This window comes from Dermacentor variabilis, chromosome 5 (genome assembly GCF_050947875.1).
Source record: "Dermacentor variabilis isolate Ectoservices chromosome 5, ASM5094787v1, whole genome shotgun sequence".
NCBI classification, from domain to species: Eukaryota; Metazoa; Arthropoda; class Arachnida; order Ixodida; family Ixodidae; genus Dermacentor; species Dermacentor variabilis.
The window spans coordinates 125,555,858-125,576,163 of record NC_134572.1 but is presented as its reverse complement, the minus strand read 5'-3'; the positions used below and the strand labels follow the sequence as shown (position 1 = coordinate 125,576,163).

General features: G+C 42.6%; 1 protein-coding gene across 2 annotated transcripts in view; it reads right to left on the bottom strand.

Annotated features, from left to right (window-relative positions):
* The window catches only part of LOC142583144 (uncharacterized), a 97,334-nt gene that overhangs the window by 52,759 nt on the left and 24,269 nt on the right, over positions 1 to 20,306 (bottom strand). For both annotated transcript variants that reach the window (XM_075693487.1, XM_075693488.1), the window contains exons 8-13: positions 18,682 to 18,831; positions 11,350 to 11,440; positions 6,454 to 6,618; positions 3,852 to 4,079; positions 3,163 to 3,318; positions 774 to 880 (exon numbers count right to left, since the gene is read on the bottom strand). In XM_075693487.1, the coding sequence (XP_075549602.1) occupies positions 774 to 880; positions 3,163 to 3,318; positions 3,852 to 4,079; positions 6,454 to 6,618; positions 11,350 to 11,440; positions 18,682 to 18,831 (897 nt within the window). The remainder of the gene's footprint in view (positions 1 to 773; positions 881 to 3,162; positions 3,319 to 3,851; positions 4,080 to 6,453; positions 6,619 to 11,349; positions 11,441 to 18,681; positions 18,832 to 20,306) is intronic.

The window sequence follows — 20,306 nt, the reverse complement described above, 5'->3', positions numbered from 1 at the left end:
CCTAAACCCAATGATGACTCCAATAGCAGCCCTTTTAGTGGTAGCATATGTCTCGGCAGAGCTTAGGGAGAGCGAATGCATTGAACACGTAATCTCCTGTCGAAAATGCCTCTTTTCGGACTGCCCCAGGAAGATTTTCAAACGATAACTGTTGATTGCAGTATTTACCTAATTCGAATGTGCACCTTTTTGTTCCAAGAAAATTTGGCAAGAAAATTGCCGGCGCAGTGCAATCAGATACGAAACCAAAAATGCCCTCATGGCGTTCATATGCTTTATTGCATAACAAGAGTGCATTACGACGAAGCTGACTTTAAAATACATGCAGCGAAGCTGACTTGAGGAAACCAGCCATCATTGTGCAACACATTAAACCCTTGCCAATTTTTCTTGCTAAAAAATATCGTGCGCGTAAGATTTCTTTCTTGTTTAAGAGCTCTAATGTCATTCCTGCATTAATTTTGCTTCTTTGGACACATTTGGGGGGCATGTTACGACTCTGGCAAGAACTGCCAAATGAATCAGCAGTGTTTTACTGTTCTTTCTACCTTTTATGTAATTTGACCCACGAGATAATTCGAACAAGTTCATCAGCCCCGTCAGGATCGAATTAACTAAAGTCGACTGTACACAGAATTCACAATAAAACCCAGTCACTCAGCAAATGTTTCAGCACTAAGAATAAAACAGTGTCAAAAAGAAAGAGAGATGTTCTTGGTTCATTTCCAATGCTTCCAAGTAAAAGATATAAATCAGGCTGCTAACAAACTCACAAAAAGTGGGAACTGCTGAGGTCTGTCCGTTCTCCTTTGCAGGACACCTTCCATTGGTCCAAACTGTGTCCTTTTGGGAATGTTTTTCTTAGCAAAAACTCCATAAACTGCAATGGAACCAAGCCAAAGCAGTTAATGAACAAACCTTTATTGTTTGAACATAATAATCGGTAAATGGCCTAAATACCTTGAATGCATTCCAGTAATGGTTAAGCAATATGCATGAATAAGCAAGGCAAGAAATACCATAAGCATATGCTGTGGAAATCCATTGATATGTTCCTCGCTGTTACATTTTCCCGACTGCTATGTCGCGTTTTCGTGATCCTGATTTAGGCTGGGACTCATATGTATTATGTTCCCATTTGATACAGTCCCATTCTGCAATGTTCCCACATTTTACATTGCAGTTGAAAGTGGCTGCCACGGAAATATAACGGTGCAGGAAGAAATTGGCTCTCGCATGTCGCAACAAGCAACCGATTCATAGCAACAAGCTACCAATTCATTGCAACAAGCTACAAATTCAATGCAATAAGCAACCACTTCTTTGCAACAAGCGACCAAAGTTGGAAACAAACGAACAAAGTTGCACAAGCCAGGCGCTGCACAAACATTGGGAGTAACCATGCACAAAGCACTTGGCAAAGCATCCGAAAAAGTGCGCACCGATTAATAGCTACTGGGAACCACACACACTGGACCAATACTACCATGTACAGGGCTTCATTTACTTTGGAACCTGCAAGGGTCTTATTTGCATTTCACAATTGTCGAATCTCTTTGGTCAGCTTCGGCACAGTAGAACCGTGTTATGAGATGAAGCGTACACAAAATATTCCAGTAGGGGCCACTGTCATGGAACACCGTACGTGTCCCTTAATTATACACGCATGCATGTGCCGTTCCTGGTCACAGTATGAGCACCAAGACATCTAGTAGCTGGACTGGCAGCCACTTGGGCAATTTCTGACATTTTGCTCTGGCAATTTGTGCCCTTCCTCATGGTTACATTTTCCTGGCTGGTATGTTTTTTGTTTTTTCACAATCCCTGAAGACATCCACGGGGTTCTACTGTATACACCAGCTGTTTCAGCGAAGACTTTAGGCAATGCTTAAAAACAAAGCAGTAGGAAGAAAGGAGCTTTTTTTTCTTCTTCAGCAACAAGAATCAGTTTAGAGACATCAGTCTCCAAAATTGTGATCAGTTGCATTGGCATTCCACTCGTCGCTTTCCCACATGGCTGGCTTTCCACTTTCCAGCATGGCACACATGCGATGGCAGGTAATTTTTCATACAGCACCACAATTAAGCAGCTACGACAAGAGGTGGCGTGAGCGCTCCTATGCTATAATACAGGTTTTAACGAGGAGAAACAATATAAAGTTGAGTTAGGCAAAATGTGACATTGTTATTCCGTAACTACAGCATGCGCTCCAACGTGACTAAAGAGTTAGTAAATTTTAGTTATATATATAGTAGGGGTGTGCGAGTATTCGTATATTATACTTTTTAATATACGTATTAGATTTGAAAACCACGTATTCGGAAACTTTCGAATATTCAATTGGATACGAATATTCGAAAGAAATTGAATATATTGCTGGCTGTGCGGGAGCAAACATGGTTCTTAGCGTTTATATATATTTAATCTAAGAAAGCCAGGTCCGATTTTGTGCTGAATTTTGCAATAATTTCATGCTGCTGGCAAAATTTTCCCTGTGAAACATGCATAGCCACTGGGCGCCTGAGTCGTGCAGAGAAGCCAGCCTTTCAATAGCAAGGGGGCACAGGTTTGCAAACTGTGAACGAGGGTGCCCTCTCTTATGCAGGTTCTGCCGCCAATGCTGAGCTTGTTGCTTGACAGCAAATGCGATGAGTGACGGCTGGCAAAGGGTCAAACGCCTCCGAATTTACCGGAAATTTATGCAGTATAATACGGCACAGGTTGGCGAGAACAGACAACTAGCGGAAATTGCTCAATTTTACAAAGCTAATAAGAGTCAAATGCACAATCCTTTAGTAATAACGGCTTACTAGTTAAATTTTTTTTACCAATGACAATGTGATCGCAATGTTCCAACATGTTAAAATAGATCAACTTGCTAATAAATGCATGTGCTTATCACTATTCAATTCGTATTTGAAAGTTTTGATATTTGCACAACCCTAATATATAGTTAATTAATATTTATCAAACATATTCTGAGAACTACTGACATGAAAAATATCTCGCATAAGGAAGGAGTTACTTAAAGCCTCATGAAACCCATGGTCACCTCCCCCCCCTCCCTCCGCATGAGTGGACAATATCATGAACACAAGCGAAACCACCCAGGGCAGCTAAGACAGCCATTCAGAACTAGAGAAATAAAAATGGGTGCCCACTTGGTTCTCCATCGGAGTCCTCAGCCACTTTGTGCACGTAAAGGTAGCTGGCTGGGAGACTTGCCCATGCCCTTGTCAAAACAGGCTTGTCCACAATTAGCTGCACCTTGTGGCGTGGACACTCATGTTCGTAAAACTGATTGCAGTCATCGCACCCTGAAAAAACGGAGGCAATGCACACATCATCAACAAGAAACATCAGCAATGCGTATACGTACACGTATGGAAAGAACTTAATGTGGTTCTAGGGCAGCTTTTAAGATGTCAGCTTGACAGACACTTTACAAGTGCAAAGTAGAACGCCATGTGTGCTTTCATGAATCATGAGGCATTACTGTATAGCACTCGCTCAGCATGTCAGCTTTAGACTATAGCCATACAACATAATAAGTTACCCCATGGCTATAAAAAAAGTATCCAGATAACATCATCTGTGCATCAAATGGATAATGGCTTTTATAATGCGGCTGGTGTACTATGAATGCTTTAATTTTGAGATTCCAAGACTGCAGTATCTCCTACACAGCATGGGCTACTCGCAAGTACATTCAATGTTGGTTAATTCAAGATGCTGAAGCCTACGGTCTGGATCTTACTTAAGTCTGCTACTTGAGTTCAAATGGATTTCATGTGGCGTGGAACAGTGATGCGAATGAAACTAGGTATCATTAGCAGCAGCGCAGGCTCACAGTATCGAGACGTGCAGTCCCTGTCTGCATCAGCTCTGCTGTTCGCAGATCCTGCCGAAGGACCAGGCGAGTGCGAGGGACCCGGGCTGTCCAGGGCGCCTGCATTAACCGGAGATGGTGCCATGTCCACGATGGGGCTGTTAGTCGAGTCTGGGTGCAGGCCACCGGTCACAGTCGATGCATTCTGCAATTCTTCCAGCTCCTCCTGGGAGACGCCAGCACTGCACACTGCAAACCAAAGGCCAGGTGCACTGAGACACAATGGATAGCTAATGAGCAAAACGTGAACAACGTGAATGCAGGAGCCAACGTTACGACAAGTGGACTTGTCTTCTTCAAGGCGACGTACGCACGACGTACGAATGACGTACGAACGACGTACGTTGCCTTCTTGAAGGCGACGTACGTCACGTTCACGTTTTGCTCATCGTCTTGAATTTCCATCTCCCGCATTCCCCGTGTTTTCAATGGATAGACAGGCATTACGGAAATACCTTTTGAAATAAGGGGATGCTCAAAAATGTTCACTGTCTCTATCATTTTCTCAGGATGAGGACGTACGAAAAACTGCCAATCTTCGATGTCATTACAGATCTCTCATTCACACCTGCGAAGTGAGAAGAGTGAAAGCACGAATGGGGCCAGAACTACTTTTTCGTGCATGTTCAAGATGTTCACATTTGTTTCGCATCCACCATTTAAGCTTTCACCAAATCTACCTACTGTGAGCACACTTGTCCACGTGGTGGTGCCTGTCACCACGCCATTTCAAGCAACATGTACATATTTTAGTCACTTTCGATCACATTTTAATCCACTTGTTGTTTTCTGGAGGTGCGCAAGGTACAGTTGAAGAAGTTGGACTTCCCGAAAGCGATGGTGATTGATTTGCCCAGTTCTACAAAAGCTTGGGAAGTTGGTAGACAGCATCGCTTTGCTGCTGCACCTTCTGCTAGTCCCCAGCTCTTCAGAAATCTTTATCCAAATCACACTCTTGTGGAACATGTCCTTGCAGAGGCAGTGAGTTCTATCGCACAGCTACAGGCTAATTTTATATCATGTCGATTAGTATTGTCTCAGACACTGGCTGCCATGTTCAACATTTGCAAGCCAGTACAGATTCCGGCAAAGCGGAACAGATGTTTGCTTTTGCTGAGGCAAAAAAAAAATCAGTCCAAGACCAATCAAGCTTGCCACCTGGTTTCCCACCCACTTAGGCAGAAAAGTGGGCAGATTTCCTGGAATTTCTTCCACTTCTGCCCACTTTAAAGACAAGTGTAAATAAAGCCCAACACTTTAAATGTCTTGCAGCTTTAAGAAGTAAAATAAGAAGCAACACTAAATCAATTCATGATCTTATGATATTCTTCCAAAACACTGTTTTCAATTATTTGGAAAAAATAAAAGGTCCACTAGCGAAAATAAAGCGAAAGCTAAATTTCCCTTTCTCTTGAATTACGCACAATGGCCACAGCGCCGGTACGTGGGTGTGTTCCACCACAGATTTCAGTCATTTTTGCTTATTTGGGCTGTATTCATCATGAGAAATTTCTGAAAAACATAAGAAATATGTTTAGTTGATTTAGAATGTAAAGCAAACCTTTTTTTAATCAACTGCAGTCAAAGCCACATATAAAAATACCGGTTTTAACAATATATTCAATATAACAACAAGCAGCCAATGCACTGTCAACCCTTGTTTTAGTTCTACGGCAAAATAAACTGCTTATTACAATAGTCTCATGCAGCATTATCATTTATAGCAATTAAATCTGGCTACTGGGTATTGTGTGCCGAAGGAAAAAGAAAAGATTGGGAGGAAAGAAAAAAGAAAGTGAACCCCTGCCCACTTTTTGCCCGAGACGTCCACTTTTCGCCTGGATCTCTGGTACTCTTGTGGTCCCCGACTCGTCACGTTCGCCTGTCACAAAAACTCCCGTCTCGGTATGCAGGCCCATATCGAGCGCTGCGTGCCATGACTCGCAGTTACGTACGAAATCGCCCCAGTCGGTACCAGTGCCTCATGTGCCCCGAATTCCACTGACGTTGTGCGTGTCGCATGCCTCAAACCGTATTACTCTCCTGTTACCACCGATATTTAGACGCACCAGGACGGTGCTTCTGCCGCCGGGGATAATGATACATGCATATTGCGTGTTTCTTGTGGACGATGCACGCGGGCGCCCCGACGAAGATGACGAGCGCTCACTGGCTCTCGAGCTGTCAGCTGAACTGGCCAGCGCTGCAGTTATCCTCTGTAAATGTGCTTTGTAAATAGTCTCCAGTTCTTGATCCTTCGTTCGCACAATATTCCCGACTCCACTGCCTTACAATCTAAGCGGTCTAGGCTGCATTACCACTAACCAAGCTGTCTGATGCCTAAATAAACATTTGACAGTTTGACACATCAGACCACACCTCCAAAGCCAAGCAGTTGACAAATTACAGAAACCCTGCGGTTACCAACTGAAGTTTTCAATTTCTTAAAAAAAAATAAAGGACAATTCGCTGAAATGAAATTTGTTCCCACGTCATTTCGTGCGATAAGCAGTCCTACATGACACTCTTTTTGAAAGAACAAAGATGCGAAGCAAGCAAGCACCTTCTGCTCTTGCCAGGCTGCGTGATGAAGACGGTGAGCCCGCAAGGTCGGGGAGTCTTCGACCAAGAATTCCCTGCATCCGTAGCACCGAGTGCTGGACACTCCTTGAGCTTGTGGAGGCTTCGACCGTTGAACTAAGGTCAAGCTGCTGCCCGTAGTCTGCACCTATGTAAATGCCCAAATGAAAGGAAGGATGGGTTGGTTGGTGGGGGGTTAGCACAGAGTTTTGTTTTTGGATTAGCCCCTTAGCTTACACTGTACAGTCAAATCTCACTGTAACTAAGTTGCATCCAGCATGAAATTACCTTTATTAAATACAAAATTCCTTATAAACATGTATATTCGTTACATGATGATAGCGTTCACAGCATTTGCAACAGCCTACTGTTAGAACGAGCCTAGCCAGCAGCATTGCCATTGCCATCACAAGATGGTGACCATGGATATCGAGATGAGTTCCCGCATAGCATGACAACGTGCTTTACATCAGTTTTCTACTTTGAATGCATAACAATTGGGCATGCATTTGATTCGGTGATGTATTAGAAATGAGGCAAACACAGCCAAATGAATCAAAAGTGTGTTTCTTTTTTCTGCCCCTTGTTTAAGAGGACGCTTTAGCTCGGGTGCTCCTATCTAAAACATGTAAAACCAGAATTCATTTTTCTCAGCAACCACTGTACCAAATTTGACGAGGTTTGTTGCATTTAAAAGAAAAGCTTAAAATCTAGTGACTGTTGGTTTTGAACTTTTGAGTTAGGTAGTCAATCTTTTATTAAAAATGGGCAAAAATTGAAAATTTTCAAGAAACAAAACTGTTAAGTTTACAACTCTGTAACTCAACAACGAAAAACGGTAATACAATTCTGTGAATTGAATCTAATAGTACATCTAAAGCGGACAAAACTGATATATTACATATGAATATAAAAAAATATAGTAATATGGAAATACAGCTTTTGCAGAACCCTTGTAAACAACTTAACAAATTCCTGTAAGATGTAAAATGACATATCGAATTTGTCCGCTTTGAATGATCTAATTGGATGCCGTTTCCAGAACCACGATATCTGTTCTTGATGCAGAGCTCTAAATTTGTGAACTTCGTACTTCTATTTTTTTCGAACTGTCGAATATCTGAAAATCTTTTTAACAAAATTCAAGTCCTAAATTGCAATTCCGCTTCCAACAGTCACTAGAATTTAACTTTCTCTCTCAAATACAAATTTAATCGAAATCGGTTCAGAGGTTATCTCAGAAAAATGTTTCTGCGTTTTACATGTATTTGAATAGGCCGCGTCGCAGTTGGGCCCGAGCTAAAGCTTCGTTTTAATTCGACCCACCGGTAGTTCAACCAATTATGTCAGTACTGGCAGGGTTGAATTAATGGAAGCCGACTGTAGGTCTGTTGAATTCGCATGCACGACCTGAAGCAGTTTACAAGGTGCTGCGCCCTGCCATTCTTGTTAGTGGTGCAGCAATGGCGCCCTGTGAACCTCGTCATTTGTTTCAAAATGTGCAAGAAAGGAGCAGAGTTGGTTCACAATTTTTCTGCACTCTCTCTACCAACAGTGCCAACTGGGTGCAGACGTCCAGATGCGAAGTAGCAGTGCAGCAGACGACACAGCACGTGTGTAAGCACCATTGCAACCCAGCTTACACACGTCTGCTGTGTCTATGCAATGCAGGGTATGTTGTTTATGCCTCAGAAGCCGACCACACATGCAGTTTGGGACCTTTAAAACTTATGCGGATGGTGCACATTAGTTGGACAAGACATAACACCTGCACCGCATCTGCACCTCAGCGTTCATTTTGAGTGTCACATTATGACTGCATTGCTCAAGACAGCTGCACAATTTCTAGGGGTGTGCAAATATTAGCGAAGTTAGAATAATGAATCGAATAGTGTCCTATTCTATTCAGTCTTCAAGTCAAATAGTCACCATTCGTAAATGTGAATACAGCAGAACCTCACTGATACGTTCCCGATTACACACAATTTCCCAGGGCCAACATTCGAAATTAACAACACAAAAATGACCCAACAGAGTTACGCTCATTTTTACTGGTTCTTATGTTCCTGGATAACACAATTTTTTGGTGCCAACATTCAGTACATCGCCAAACTACGATCACATGATACGTTTTCCGTCCGCTAGATCCCACATAAACAAGAAAATGCGCAAGGGGCGCACAATCAAGAACAGTATACAGCTGCCCACAGCGGCAGCTTCACCGCAATACTTGCCTGCCTGTTTCATGTGAAAACGCCGGCGCGCACTCAATTTCTCATTTTGGTACCAGCAAATCTTCTCCTACTGCAGACGAGTTACAACAAATGATTGAGGACTTTAACAGAGAGAGTGCCAAGAGTGAACTTGAAGATTAATATGCAAAAGACACAGATAATGATGAATAGCCAGGCAAGAAAACAAGGGTTCAAGATCGCCAGTCAGCCTCTAGAGTCTGTGAAGGATGTGAAGGAGTATGTTTACCTAGGTCAATTAATCACAGGGAACCCTCATCATGAGAAGGAAATTCAAAGAAGAATAAAGATAGGTTGAATTGCAGTCAGCTACTGACTGGCAGCTTACCAAGTTTACCGGCGTACATGTACCAGGAAAAGGAAGGTGTACAATCAGTGCATTTTACCGGTGCTGATATATGGGGCAGAGACTTGGAGACTGACAAAGAAGCTTGAGAACAAGTTAAGGACTGCGCAAAGAGCGATGGAACGAAGAATGCCAGGCACAACATTAAGAGACAGAAAGAGAGCAGGGTATGGATCAGAGAGCAAACGGGTATAGCTGATATTCTAATTGACATTAAGAGAAAAAGATGGAGCTGGGAGGTCGTGTAATGCGTAGGTTAGATAACCGTTGGACCATTAGGGTTACAGAATGGGTACTAAGAGAAGGGAAGTGCAGTCGAGGATGGCAGAAGACCAGGTGGGGCGATGAAATTAGGAAATTTGTGAGTGCTAGTTGGAATCGGTTGGCGCAGGACAGGAGTAATTGGAGATCGCAGGGAGAGAGAGGTCTTCGTCCTGCAGTGGACATAAAATAGGCTGATGATGATGATGAAATATTCTCCGGGGTCGTCACATGCAGCATTCATAGCAATCACCACTAATCCTATTGTGATAAGCATCTTCGCCTATCTGTTTCACAGTGCGTGGTGCTGTCGAAGCGTAGCGCACGCTTTTAATAGGCGATAACCGAAACTTGCCACCCATTCTTGCAGGAGAGTGCAATCATATACGTTTTCCAGCTACTAGATCCCATGTGAACAAAAAGAGTCGCGAGGTGCACGCAATCGAGAACAGTATACAGGCGCCCATCTCATGTGAAAATGACGCCGTGGAGTTTCCCATTCCGGTACCAGCAAACCTCCACAGGGGTTGTCGCACACCGCATTCATAGCTATCGCTGCCAAACCTATCAGGATAAGCATCTTCACCTATCTGTTTTACAGCGCGTGATGTGTGTAGTACCATTGGTAGCATACTGCGCGCTCTTAGTAGGCAATAATCCAAATGCGCCACCATTCCCTGCTGCAGCCAGCACGATGTGGGCATCACATTTCACTACCATAGTATGCGGCGTCGCCCACCAGCTCGATTTCGTTTCGGTTTCCTGTCGCCTCTTAAAACGCCACACAATAGGAAAACCACAAAACGTGTTGGAATGCCGAAGCACTGCCAGCTGAACCCGCATCCGCATCTCGTGCCGCAATGAACCACATGGACGCTTTGCATTACGTCGATGTCAACAGTAGTCGAGGCTGTCAAATTGCTTCAGTTAGTTCGGATTGTACGCTTTCCCACTTAGTATGGTCTTTTTTTTCGTGTTTTTGTTTTACGTATGAACAAGGTTCTGCTGCATTCTTCTAATACTTTTCAAATATTTCAATATATCAACTGTACCCAATCAAACATAAAATTTGTGCAAAAATATGGTAAATTCTAACCCCCGCACACATAGTGTAGACACAAAACATGAGAACTTGTGCAGTGGAGCAAGCTACGTCGCTTAGGCAGCCACACTTTACAGGATATACAGCGATCATTCACACTCTCTGTGCAGTCCTGTGCATGCGAAGAAGGTATTTGTTTACTAAAAATGCTCCATTTGCGCTTTCAATAAACTACTGTTATAATGTAATATGTAATGGCACAAAATTGCTCACTTTAAGAATAGCAGGATGTCAACATCGTTTTATATTAATTATGACAACGGGTGTTCACTATAAGAAAACTATTCAATATTTGATTCCATTTACTTCTGCAACTAAATTCGTATTCGATTCAGTCTCAAAAATCCCTATTCCCACACCTCTAACAATTTCTTAATTTTGCATGCTCACCTTGAACTTGTTCAAGGTGAGCAATAAGGCAAATCGAATGGGCCTTGTACTAACCTGGTGCCTGAAACCTGTTTTCATTACTTCGCATAAAGCCTTGGACAATTGATACCAAAACAATTACTCCAAAGGAATAGTTACCCAGTAGGAAACATTAAAAAGATGGCTATTTATTTAATGCATCTGTAAGTATTTAGGGCTAAAATTAATTAATTCTAGTCCTTCTGACGGTAAATGAATGCAGTGACACAGAATGACAACAAAGTTTAACTGAAAAATGACAATACAACAAGTGTCACAACTGTCAACCAAGTCCAGAGCAAGATCAAGAAATTCAAGCACTATGTAACATTCTTGGAATAGGTGCAAACTAGCCTCCATCAGAAATTGAGCAGGACTTTACAGCTTTTAGATGCGCTGTTAAAATCAAGGCACTTGAAGTGCGCCACAAAAATGTTTAGTACAATAGCCTGTCCAAGTAGTGCATAACAGATGTTGCAGCACTGCAGATTGGAAGCCAAATTTTCTTACCATGACTGTCTTCTTGTAAATGATGATGATGATGATGATGATGATGGTGTTGACTTGATGTGTCCACATAGGCTTCCGAAGTGATGACATGCTTTGAAATAAAGTAAAAGAGTTCTGAGCATCCAGCAAACAAGCAACACTTCATATTAAAGTGTTCATGATTATACTAACAGGGGACATTCAGAGCAGAAACAATGGCACTACCTAGTCTAGTTTTGCTCGCTTTTAAAGGGACAGACAACCGAATTTTAAGGACCCAGTTTTTTATGGCACAACAAAAGCTCACCCTCGGTAGTGTTTACACCTGCAGCGGTTACTTCCAAAAATGTGTGGATATTTTGCGGGCAGAACTTTTCGAACTGAGCGGCCTCCAAAAAAGAAAGAGTCCCTCCTTCAGCAATGCTGTGAAGTGAGAGTGATGCTGATAGCCCGCCTTGCAAATTGTGAAAGTCACCCATCATTCTGCTTTCACAGGAGTGAGTGCAGCTGTGGTTAACCGCCAATATTTTGACCTTTTAAACTACTTTTGAAAATAAAAAGCTGGTGCAATAAGTTTGCATTGTTGTGCAGACCTTTCTTATATTTGTGCCGCGTTTTCCACACAAGTACACGCCTACGTCATGGCTGGGTGGCCCCCGGCTTCGTTATTCTGTCGATAGATGAGCCAAGCCACCTCATCGAAAACGTAAAGCGAAGGCCGCGCCACTTTTCTACTCACTACAAGGAAAGGCTTATCTGCACCACTGTAAGTTAGAAAAAACTTATAGAAAAAGAAGTGTACTGCATTTCAATATTAATACATTGACCAGAAACAGCATACACTTGTAGAAGGTCACATGACAGGTTATTTATGCATCTTCATGCTTTTGCCACGTGAGGCACCAAAGGTCCTTTTTCGCGACTTAGTCAAGAATTAAAAATATAAATCAATCTTTAATGAGAAAAACAAGGCTCGTTTTAGCCAATGCAATAGACAATCTTTCCATCAGCTGGGTTATCGCGATTAATGTTCGGAGAGGTTGTCTGTCCCTTTAATAAAGACACGAGAGGAGAAAAATGAAAGAACTGTAGCAATAGCTTTCACTAGAACGTCCATTGTACTGCACACTTTTTCAACATGCTCTGCTTGTACTGACTGATTTTGCAGCACAGGACTAATTAGAAGTCTCTTAACCCTTTCGCTGTCACGGACGTACCGGTACGTCTTCGCGCTTCCCCCCCACAGTGTCACTGACGTACCGGTACGTTCTCTATCGTGCGTTCAAAATTTCACGCCTGAGCGCAAAGCTGGCGCTCCTGGACTGGCCACGCCATCTGTTGACTCTTTCTACAAGTTCATATTTTCGCCCCGACCTGTGTTGGTACATGTATTGAAGAGTACGGTGCAACTGCCACTTGCCCCTCTCTCTTTGCTGAGTGGAGCGGTGGCTCGGCGTTCGCTGAATCATGCGTCACGCGCGTGTGGTTCAAGGGTTGTTCTGCCATCTCCGCTGGTTTGAAGGTTTTTATTTTTCTTCTGTTGGTGTGTCTGCTATGGCACGTCAAGTTCAGGGGCACGTGCCGTTGCCTCTCCGAAAAGAGTGACTCGATTGCTGCTTTCATTCTCTCGCCGCACCCTCACTTGCGACTTGCAGCAGTAAATGTAAAGCCCTTCAAACTTTGTTTTAGCCTTTTTCCATCTCCCTCTGTCCTCTTGATCACACAATGTCCCATTTCTCTCCGTTGTGCGGGCGACTGAAAGCGCCTCCTCCCTGCGTGCGGTTACTTTCGGGTGGCTGAGCGCGCGGGACCTTCGTCTGCTCATTGGAGCGGTGGCTCTTCCAATTCAGAATACGAGCCGAGCTCGGATTCGGACTCAGACAGCGTCTCATGCGAGGAAGAGATGAATTCGGCATCGTCAGATTCGGATGTTCAACTAAATAAATAAATAAATAAATAAATAAATAAATAAATATAGTCAGGCTGATGATGATGATTATGTTTACTAACAATAGCTGCAGAACACTGAAATGTACATATTGCATTGACTATGTTATTTGTACACCAATCATAATCAAAAATAAATTGCTATGTTCATTCCCTGTTATGCTTGTTCCCTGAAACCAAGCCGACACTGGGGGTGCGTCACGACCAGAAAGGTCTGACAGTAAAAGGGTTAACTCTCTTTGTACCGAGCCCATTGGACTTCGTTAGCCTGCTAACGATGGTTTGAAATGCCGCTTTCGAGACTTTCCATGATGGTCACGGACACACTGAGCTATCAAATATGAAGGAGAAATATATTCTTGTTTTCTAAGCAGCTCGCTTTTTTTCCCCCAGGCAGTGATTTTTGGACACTGTCCGAAAGTTTTGCGATCATCAAAGTAGACAGCAAAAATGGCTGCTCGCTATCGATGGTTTGAAACGCCGCTTTCAAGACCTTCCACGCTGCTCACGGACACTCTGCGCCATAGGACGTGAAGGAGGAGAACTGTATTTTTGTTTTCTAAGCAGCTCGCTTTCTCTCCACCAGGAGAGTTGATTTTTGAACACACTCCAAAGCTTCATGATCGTCAAGGTAGAAAGCAAAGATAGCCCCCTCCAGGAGCGGTGCGCGCGTTTCGAAAGATAGCAGATCTTGCAATTCTGCTTTGTCTGATTTTATCAATGGATCGAGCAGCAGTGAGCCTGAAGATGCTGCCTTTTCCTCGGACCTTGACTCTGAGAGCGACGACGGCGCAAACCAGCCCAGAACAATGGTGGCCGCAGCCCGGCATGCCAAACTGTAGTACTTGCACCTAAACTTTTGTAGTGAAATACCTGTTCAATAAAAAATTTTTGATTTTTTTTCGGACATAGTGTCTATTAGACTGCAATGCATTTTGTATATGTCTCATAATTTTGTTACATTTCTTTCTTGGTAGATACAAGCGTGTCTTTACAATCTTTGTTCTGTTTTTATCCCACAATCTTGATTCTGGCAGTTTGTCTTTTTTATGACATTCATCTCTTTACTAAAACTTTTATGCATGAAAAGTGCACTCATTCTGCTTTTTGGTTATGTATTACATAAAGTATTGAGTGCAGTAGTTCCTTAAAAAAAAAAAAAAACATCTGGCATCAGCTACAAAAAACACCAATTTTCTGCATGGTAGGAAAAGAGTTAAACACCAGCTGAAATGAAGTTTTACATTGGTTAAATTTGTTATAAATCAGTAATATACCAAATACCAGGTGTTTGTTTTAGACTACACAGCATTTTTGTTTTTATCGCCTGTGGCAGATGACACAATTTTAATCCTTGAGCTCTTGAACTGAATTGCTCAAAGAGGCAGGTGCTGCTTGCACAATAAGCAAAATGCATAACTGACTAATTAACAAGTTTTTAGTAAATAAATGTATAACTAGATAACTTATGGCATATGATGCAATTTATGAATTGTAGCTGGTGAGCTTGCAAGGCATATCCGCTTGGAATTAATTCTGAGGACAGCATCAGTTTGACAGTATGCATTGTCATTATGCAAAAAAGAAGTGAGGCGTGCAGACAGGTCACAAGAGTAGAGAAGTGCGTGCGTGAGTCAGCCTTCAATTATTTTACATAAGGAAGAGATTAAGTGCCTTAACAATTATCTTTCACATAGACCGGCACGTGTACCCGACTGACACGTGGCGTTACCATTCCTGAGCTTGCGCAGATGAGTTTTGTGTCTTCTATTTTTTTTTTTTTTTTTCGCCTCAGTGCTCCCTTCAGTTGATAGTCGGCGTTCATGTTGTCCACTTCTCTACTTTTGTGTCCTGTCTGCACGCCTCACTTCTTTTTTTGCATAATAATGAATCCTTACCAACTAGCTCAGCTGTCTGTCGTTCTATGCATTGTCAAACTTGTAAAGGTGCACTGTTCCACATTTTTAACAAAAGCCTGTTTCATGAATTATAGCAGGGGTTCTCAAGGATGTTGGTCCTAAGAAACCCTGCTAAGATTTCTAAAGAGGCACAACAGATTAATTAAAAGCCAAGTGCAATAAATTCTTTTACTGCTTAGAAAGTCAAGTTTCAGACTGCATAAGTATAGAGCAGATTCCATGGAAAATCCTGCATTTGAGATACGAGTGGATGCATTACAAGAAATTTAACTATAATAGACACTTTTGATACGAAAACTAATGCAAAATGTGTAACATCGAAAACCAGCGCAGCTCTTCGTCATGACCTTAGAGACTGGGTGACACGTGCAGCACGCTGAATATCTCGCAGGCCGTGGTCTGAGATTTAAGCCATATCCACTAACAACCGAATACATGCATCGTTTGCTTAAGTGCTATTAAAGCCTGTTGATAAAAACATAACCCAATTACCAGCCCTGCAGCTATACCTTCAATAGTCTGTGCTACAGTCAACATCAGATGTTTTTTTATTCCCTAGGGACCGAAAAAAATGAATGCATGCCTTTTACTGCCCCCAAGGGCTCCAATCACCACAAGACATGTCCAAAATAGCTCTGAAGGCCTGCCAGTACACTTATTAGGTGTATTGGTGCTCGTACTGTGACGGGAGAAAGCGGGCGCATACATGTGTAATTAAGGAATAAGTACTGTGCCCCATGACAACTGCCCCTTCCCACTTTTGGCATGCTTCACCGCAACATTTCGTGTATGCTTCACCGCATAACATTAGAGAATTTTAGCTTGTCCAGTATTCGGGTAAACGCAGGCGGACTGGGCGTTGGGGCGGAGATGTAATCGTGAGCGGCCTGCATGGTGCTGCCACCTGATGGCACAGAGCTCAAACAAACAAAGATAGCTAATATTGCAGTAACCAAGTGTATTCCACTTCACTGGTGGTGTAAATTTTCGGCATATCCATAATCGTGTTGCTGCCGCAAATTTACACCGGCAACGAAGTAAGAACCTGATGGCGACGGCAAAAATTCGCTTGCTGTGCCCATATAATTGCTATTGCAATAATATAGAAGCACTAAGTTTACAAATCCGTAACTTCGTAACAAAAATAGATATTGCAGTTCTGTAAACTGCAGGTGCTAGAAAATCCACGGTGGAAAAATTTTATATATCGATTTATAGCTTACATGGGCTGTTCAACAGACCTACTCACTTAATAATGGTATTTTTCAGAGCAGTGTATAAAAAATAAATTTTGTCTGCTTTAGATATATTATTAGGTGCAGTTTACAAAAATGTGATATTGCATTTCATTGCCGAGTTATGGAGTTGCAAACTAGATAGTGTCATTCTTAAAGTTTAGCAATTTTCAGCAATATTTACTAACCCTTTACCTCCCGTTGATGAGTATAGTCATAAAATTTTGTCCCAATACAACCAATGACGACAGCAGTCGTCATAAGCAAAAATTTGTCGCATAGTGAACATGTGACGACTATATTCGCCCTATTGCATCTAGTTGCAATTCCTGACACAAGATGGCCACACTTGTCCATGTTGGGCCATTTGTGTCTCTCCTTTCATTATATTGCCGCCTATGACACCCTCGCATAAAGTATGGCTGCCTCGTCGAATGAGGCAATGAAAGCCCGCATAAAAGAAAGTATTTTGAAGACTCCTCATTAGACCAGAGCTCTGTAGAGTTTTGCTCGGAATGGAAAGTGATGTGTTCGCATCTGAGGAGTCTGATGATGAATATTCTATGAATGGCCCGGAGGACCTTGCGGCTGCCCGTGAACCTACCATAAGATGACCACCTACTAACTGCTTTAGAAGCTGCATAAAAGTAACCACTATTCATGCGCACGTTGTTGCAACATTTAGATTATTTTGTCTTCGTATTCTCTTTTTTTCATAGTGTGTTGAGCCCTGCAAAATGCCTTCTTGCAAGACACCAGCACCATGCAGTGAAGCCTTCTTCAACCTATCTTTCTATCCAGTTTGTGAAATAAAGGAAGCCCATTGAATTGAAATAATGGTGCCGTTTTATTAAGAAAACCCTTATAACTGAGTTAAAAAAATTTCCAGTAAATTTGGTACAATTTTCTTTTTTTGCAGTAGGAAAAGAGTTAAAAAATTAATAGCTTAAATAAAAATATGTTTCTTGCAATCTCTAGACTAAGTTTTCCTTTTAAATGCAACAAACTTCATTAAAATCAGAACAGTGGTGGTCGAGAAAAACTACTTTTCCATTCCCACATATTTAGATAGGAGCCGCTGAACAAAAGTTTCCTCTTAAAGGGCCCCTCACCAGGTCTGGCCATTTTGAGCTGACAAGCGCAGAGCATACAATAAGCGCTAACGATCGTGTTTGCAAAGTATTATACGCTATGTGTCGCGGAAAGGTTTCAAATTTCAATCCGAACTGCATTTTTTCTTTCCCTCGTGGCGACCGCGCTCCAAGCCAGACAGTGATGTACTCGTGTCCTTGCGACTACATACTCGTGTCCGCAGTGTGATGTCAATCATTGAGACATGTGACTTCGAGAATTATTCAAGGCAACATCTGTTATTTGTGTGATCTGCTGCTTGAATTGATGAATTGAAGTTTAGAGAAATATTAAAACACACAAACCGAATGTCTGCGTGTTTTTTTGTTTTACTTCGCACCAAAGCAAGAGAAATATACTTCCGCTTCGTCTGCTTCTTCCCACGGCCGTGCAGTCACGTGTGCAGGTACTGAAACTATGCCATTTTCTACCGTGTTCCAGCAAGTGATCATGCTCTATGATCTGCTTGTGTCTGCTTCAGTATTCGTGTAGCACTGAATTATACTGCTAGCCACATATCCTTGTGCACAATGGGCAAAATCGTGTGCTGCAGCTTGCGTGCGACGCCATCATGAAAGTGCCAGCGCCAAAAAAAAAAAAAAAAAAAAAAGACGGGGGAGGAGAAAAAAGGATGAAGACCGGGACCATGATATATGCATCATGTGATCCTTGAGGTCTGGTATGGGAGAACACAGGGAAGGTATTTCACTTGTGGAGGCTAGACGGGACAAGTGGAGAGAGCATCTGTGTTTGCAGTGAAGCCCACCTTCTGAAATCATGGGTTCACGACACTGAAATATTTCTAGCTCGGCTATCAATGAGCCAATTTGAAAATTGTTGTGGCAGAACACTCCCTAGAGAACACGTAACAACTTCCAGTGTATAACAAAAATTTGCTATGGGGCCTGGTGAGCGGCCCTTTAAGAATAGATATCTTTATGGGTACGCAGATAAATGAGTAGGCTTCTCTGTAAGAGCTAGATATGTATAAATTAATGCAGTGTTACTGCAATTAAGGCACTTTCTAAATACAAGAAGCAGTGCATGAAACAGTTAACACAAGTACGTAGCAAAGCACACTATAATTCATCGGGATCTTAACACTAGCCAGAACCGCTCACCTCCGAACTGTCAGTGGAGTCGACGGTGGAATGAATCCCAGGCTCCACCCCATTGGAAGTGGCCACAAGATCAGCACTTGATGACACATAGTTCTGAATTGCACTATTCTGGTGGCACACTTGGTTAGCTGCATGGTACTGTTGAACATCCTGCAAATATTGTTGAGAAACACCATTCAAACTTGCATCCTGAACACAAACGTGTATGGAGACAGCCATGTCACCTCATGGCAATATTTTTGCCGTAAGCATGAAATCCCTGTATAAAGCCAACAAAGCTTCCTGGAACTTGTCAAGAAACGGATGTACCTGTTGCCAGTAATTAACAATAATGATTCGGCATTCGCTTAAGTAGTATCAACAATAAAAGTGATCTTAAAGGGAGATTGTAGGAGTTGTTGGGGCTGGGCATGTCAAAAGATACTGAAAGATATCTATAGCGGCTCCACAGCCACCGTAGTCCTCTATAAAGAAAGCAACAAAATCCCAATAAAGAAAGGCGTCAGGCAGGGGGATACAATCTCTCCAACGCTATTCACAGCGTGTTTACAGGAGGTATTCAGGGACCTGGATTGGGAAGAATTGGGGACAAAAGTTAATGGAGAATACCTTAGTAACTTGCGACTCACTGATGATATTGCCTTGCTTAGTAACTCGGGGGACCAATTGCAATGCATGCTCACTGACCTGGAGAGGAAAAGCAGAAGGGTAGGTCTAAAAATTATTCTGCAGAAAACTAAAGTAATGTTTAACAGTCTCGGAAGAGAACAGCAGTTTACAATAGGTAGCGAGGCACTGGAAGCGGTAAAGGAATACATCTACTTAGGGCAGGTAGTGACCGCGGATCCGGATCATGAGACTGAAATAATCAGAAGAATAAGAATAGGCTGGGGTGCGTTTGGCAGGCTTTCTCACATCATGAACAGCAGGTTGCCATTATCCCTCAAGAGAAAAGTGTATAACAGCTGTGTCATACCAGTACTCACGTACGGGGCAGAAACCTGGAGGCCTACAAAAAGGGTTCTACTTAAATTGAGGAAGACACAACGAGCTATGGAAAGAAGAATGATAGGTTTAACGTTAAGGGATAAGAAAAGAGCAGATTGGATGACAGAACAAATGCGAGTTAATGACATCTTAGTTGAAATCAAGAAAAAGAAATGGGCATGGGCAGGACATGTAATGAGGAGGGAAGATAACCGATGGTCATTAAGGGTTACAAACTAGATTCCAAGGGAAGGGAAGCGTAGCAGGGGTTGGCAGAAAGTTAGGTGGGCGGATGAGATTAAGAAGTTTGCAGGGACAACATGGCCACAATTAGTACATGACTGGGGTAGTTCGGGAAGTATGGGAGAGGCCTTTGCCCTGCAGTGGGCGTAACCAGGCTGCTGCTGCTGATGATGATGATGTCGAAAGGGATAGCTGGCTCATGCTGTCGTCTGACTCATCCACAAGGAGGACATTGTTGAAGGGAGGAACAGGCTGTCATTGCGAACGAAGAGTGCTGGGTTCATTTACAATTATCTACACGAGAAGTGGAGAACATTATGTCTCAACAGTCTAGCCTGACTGCATTGAAGCGCATTCTGAGGAGCCGAAAAAGTCCGCTTAAATCCCCTCTATCC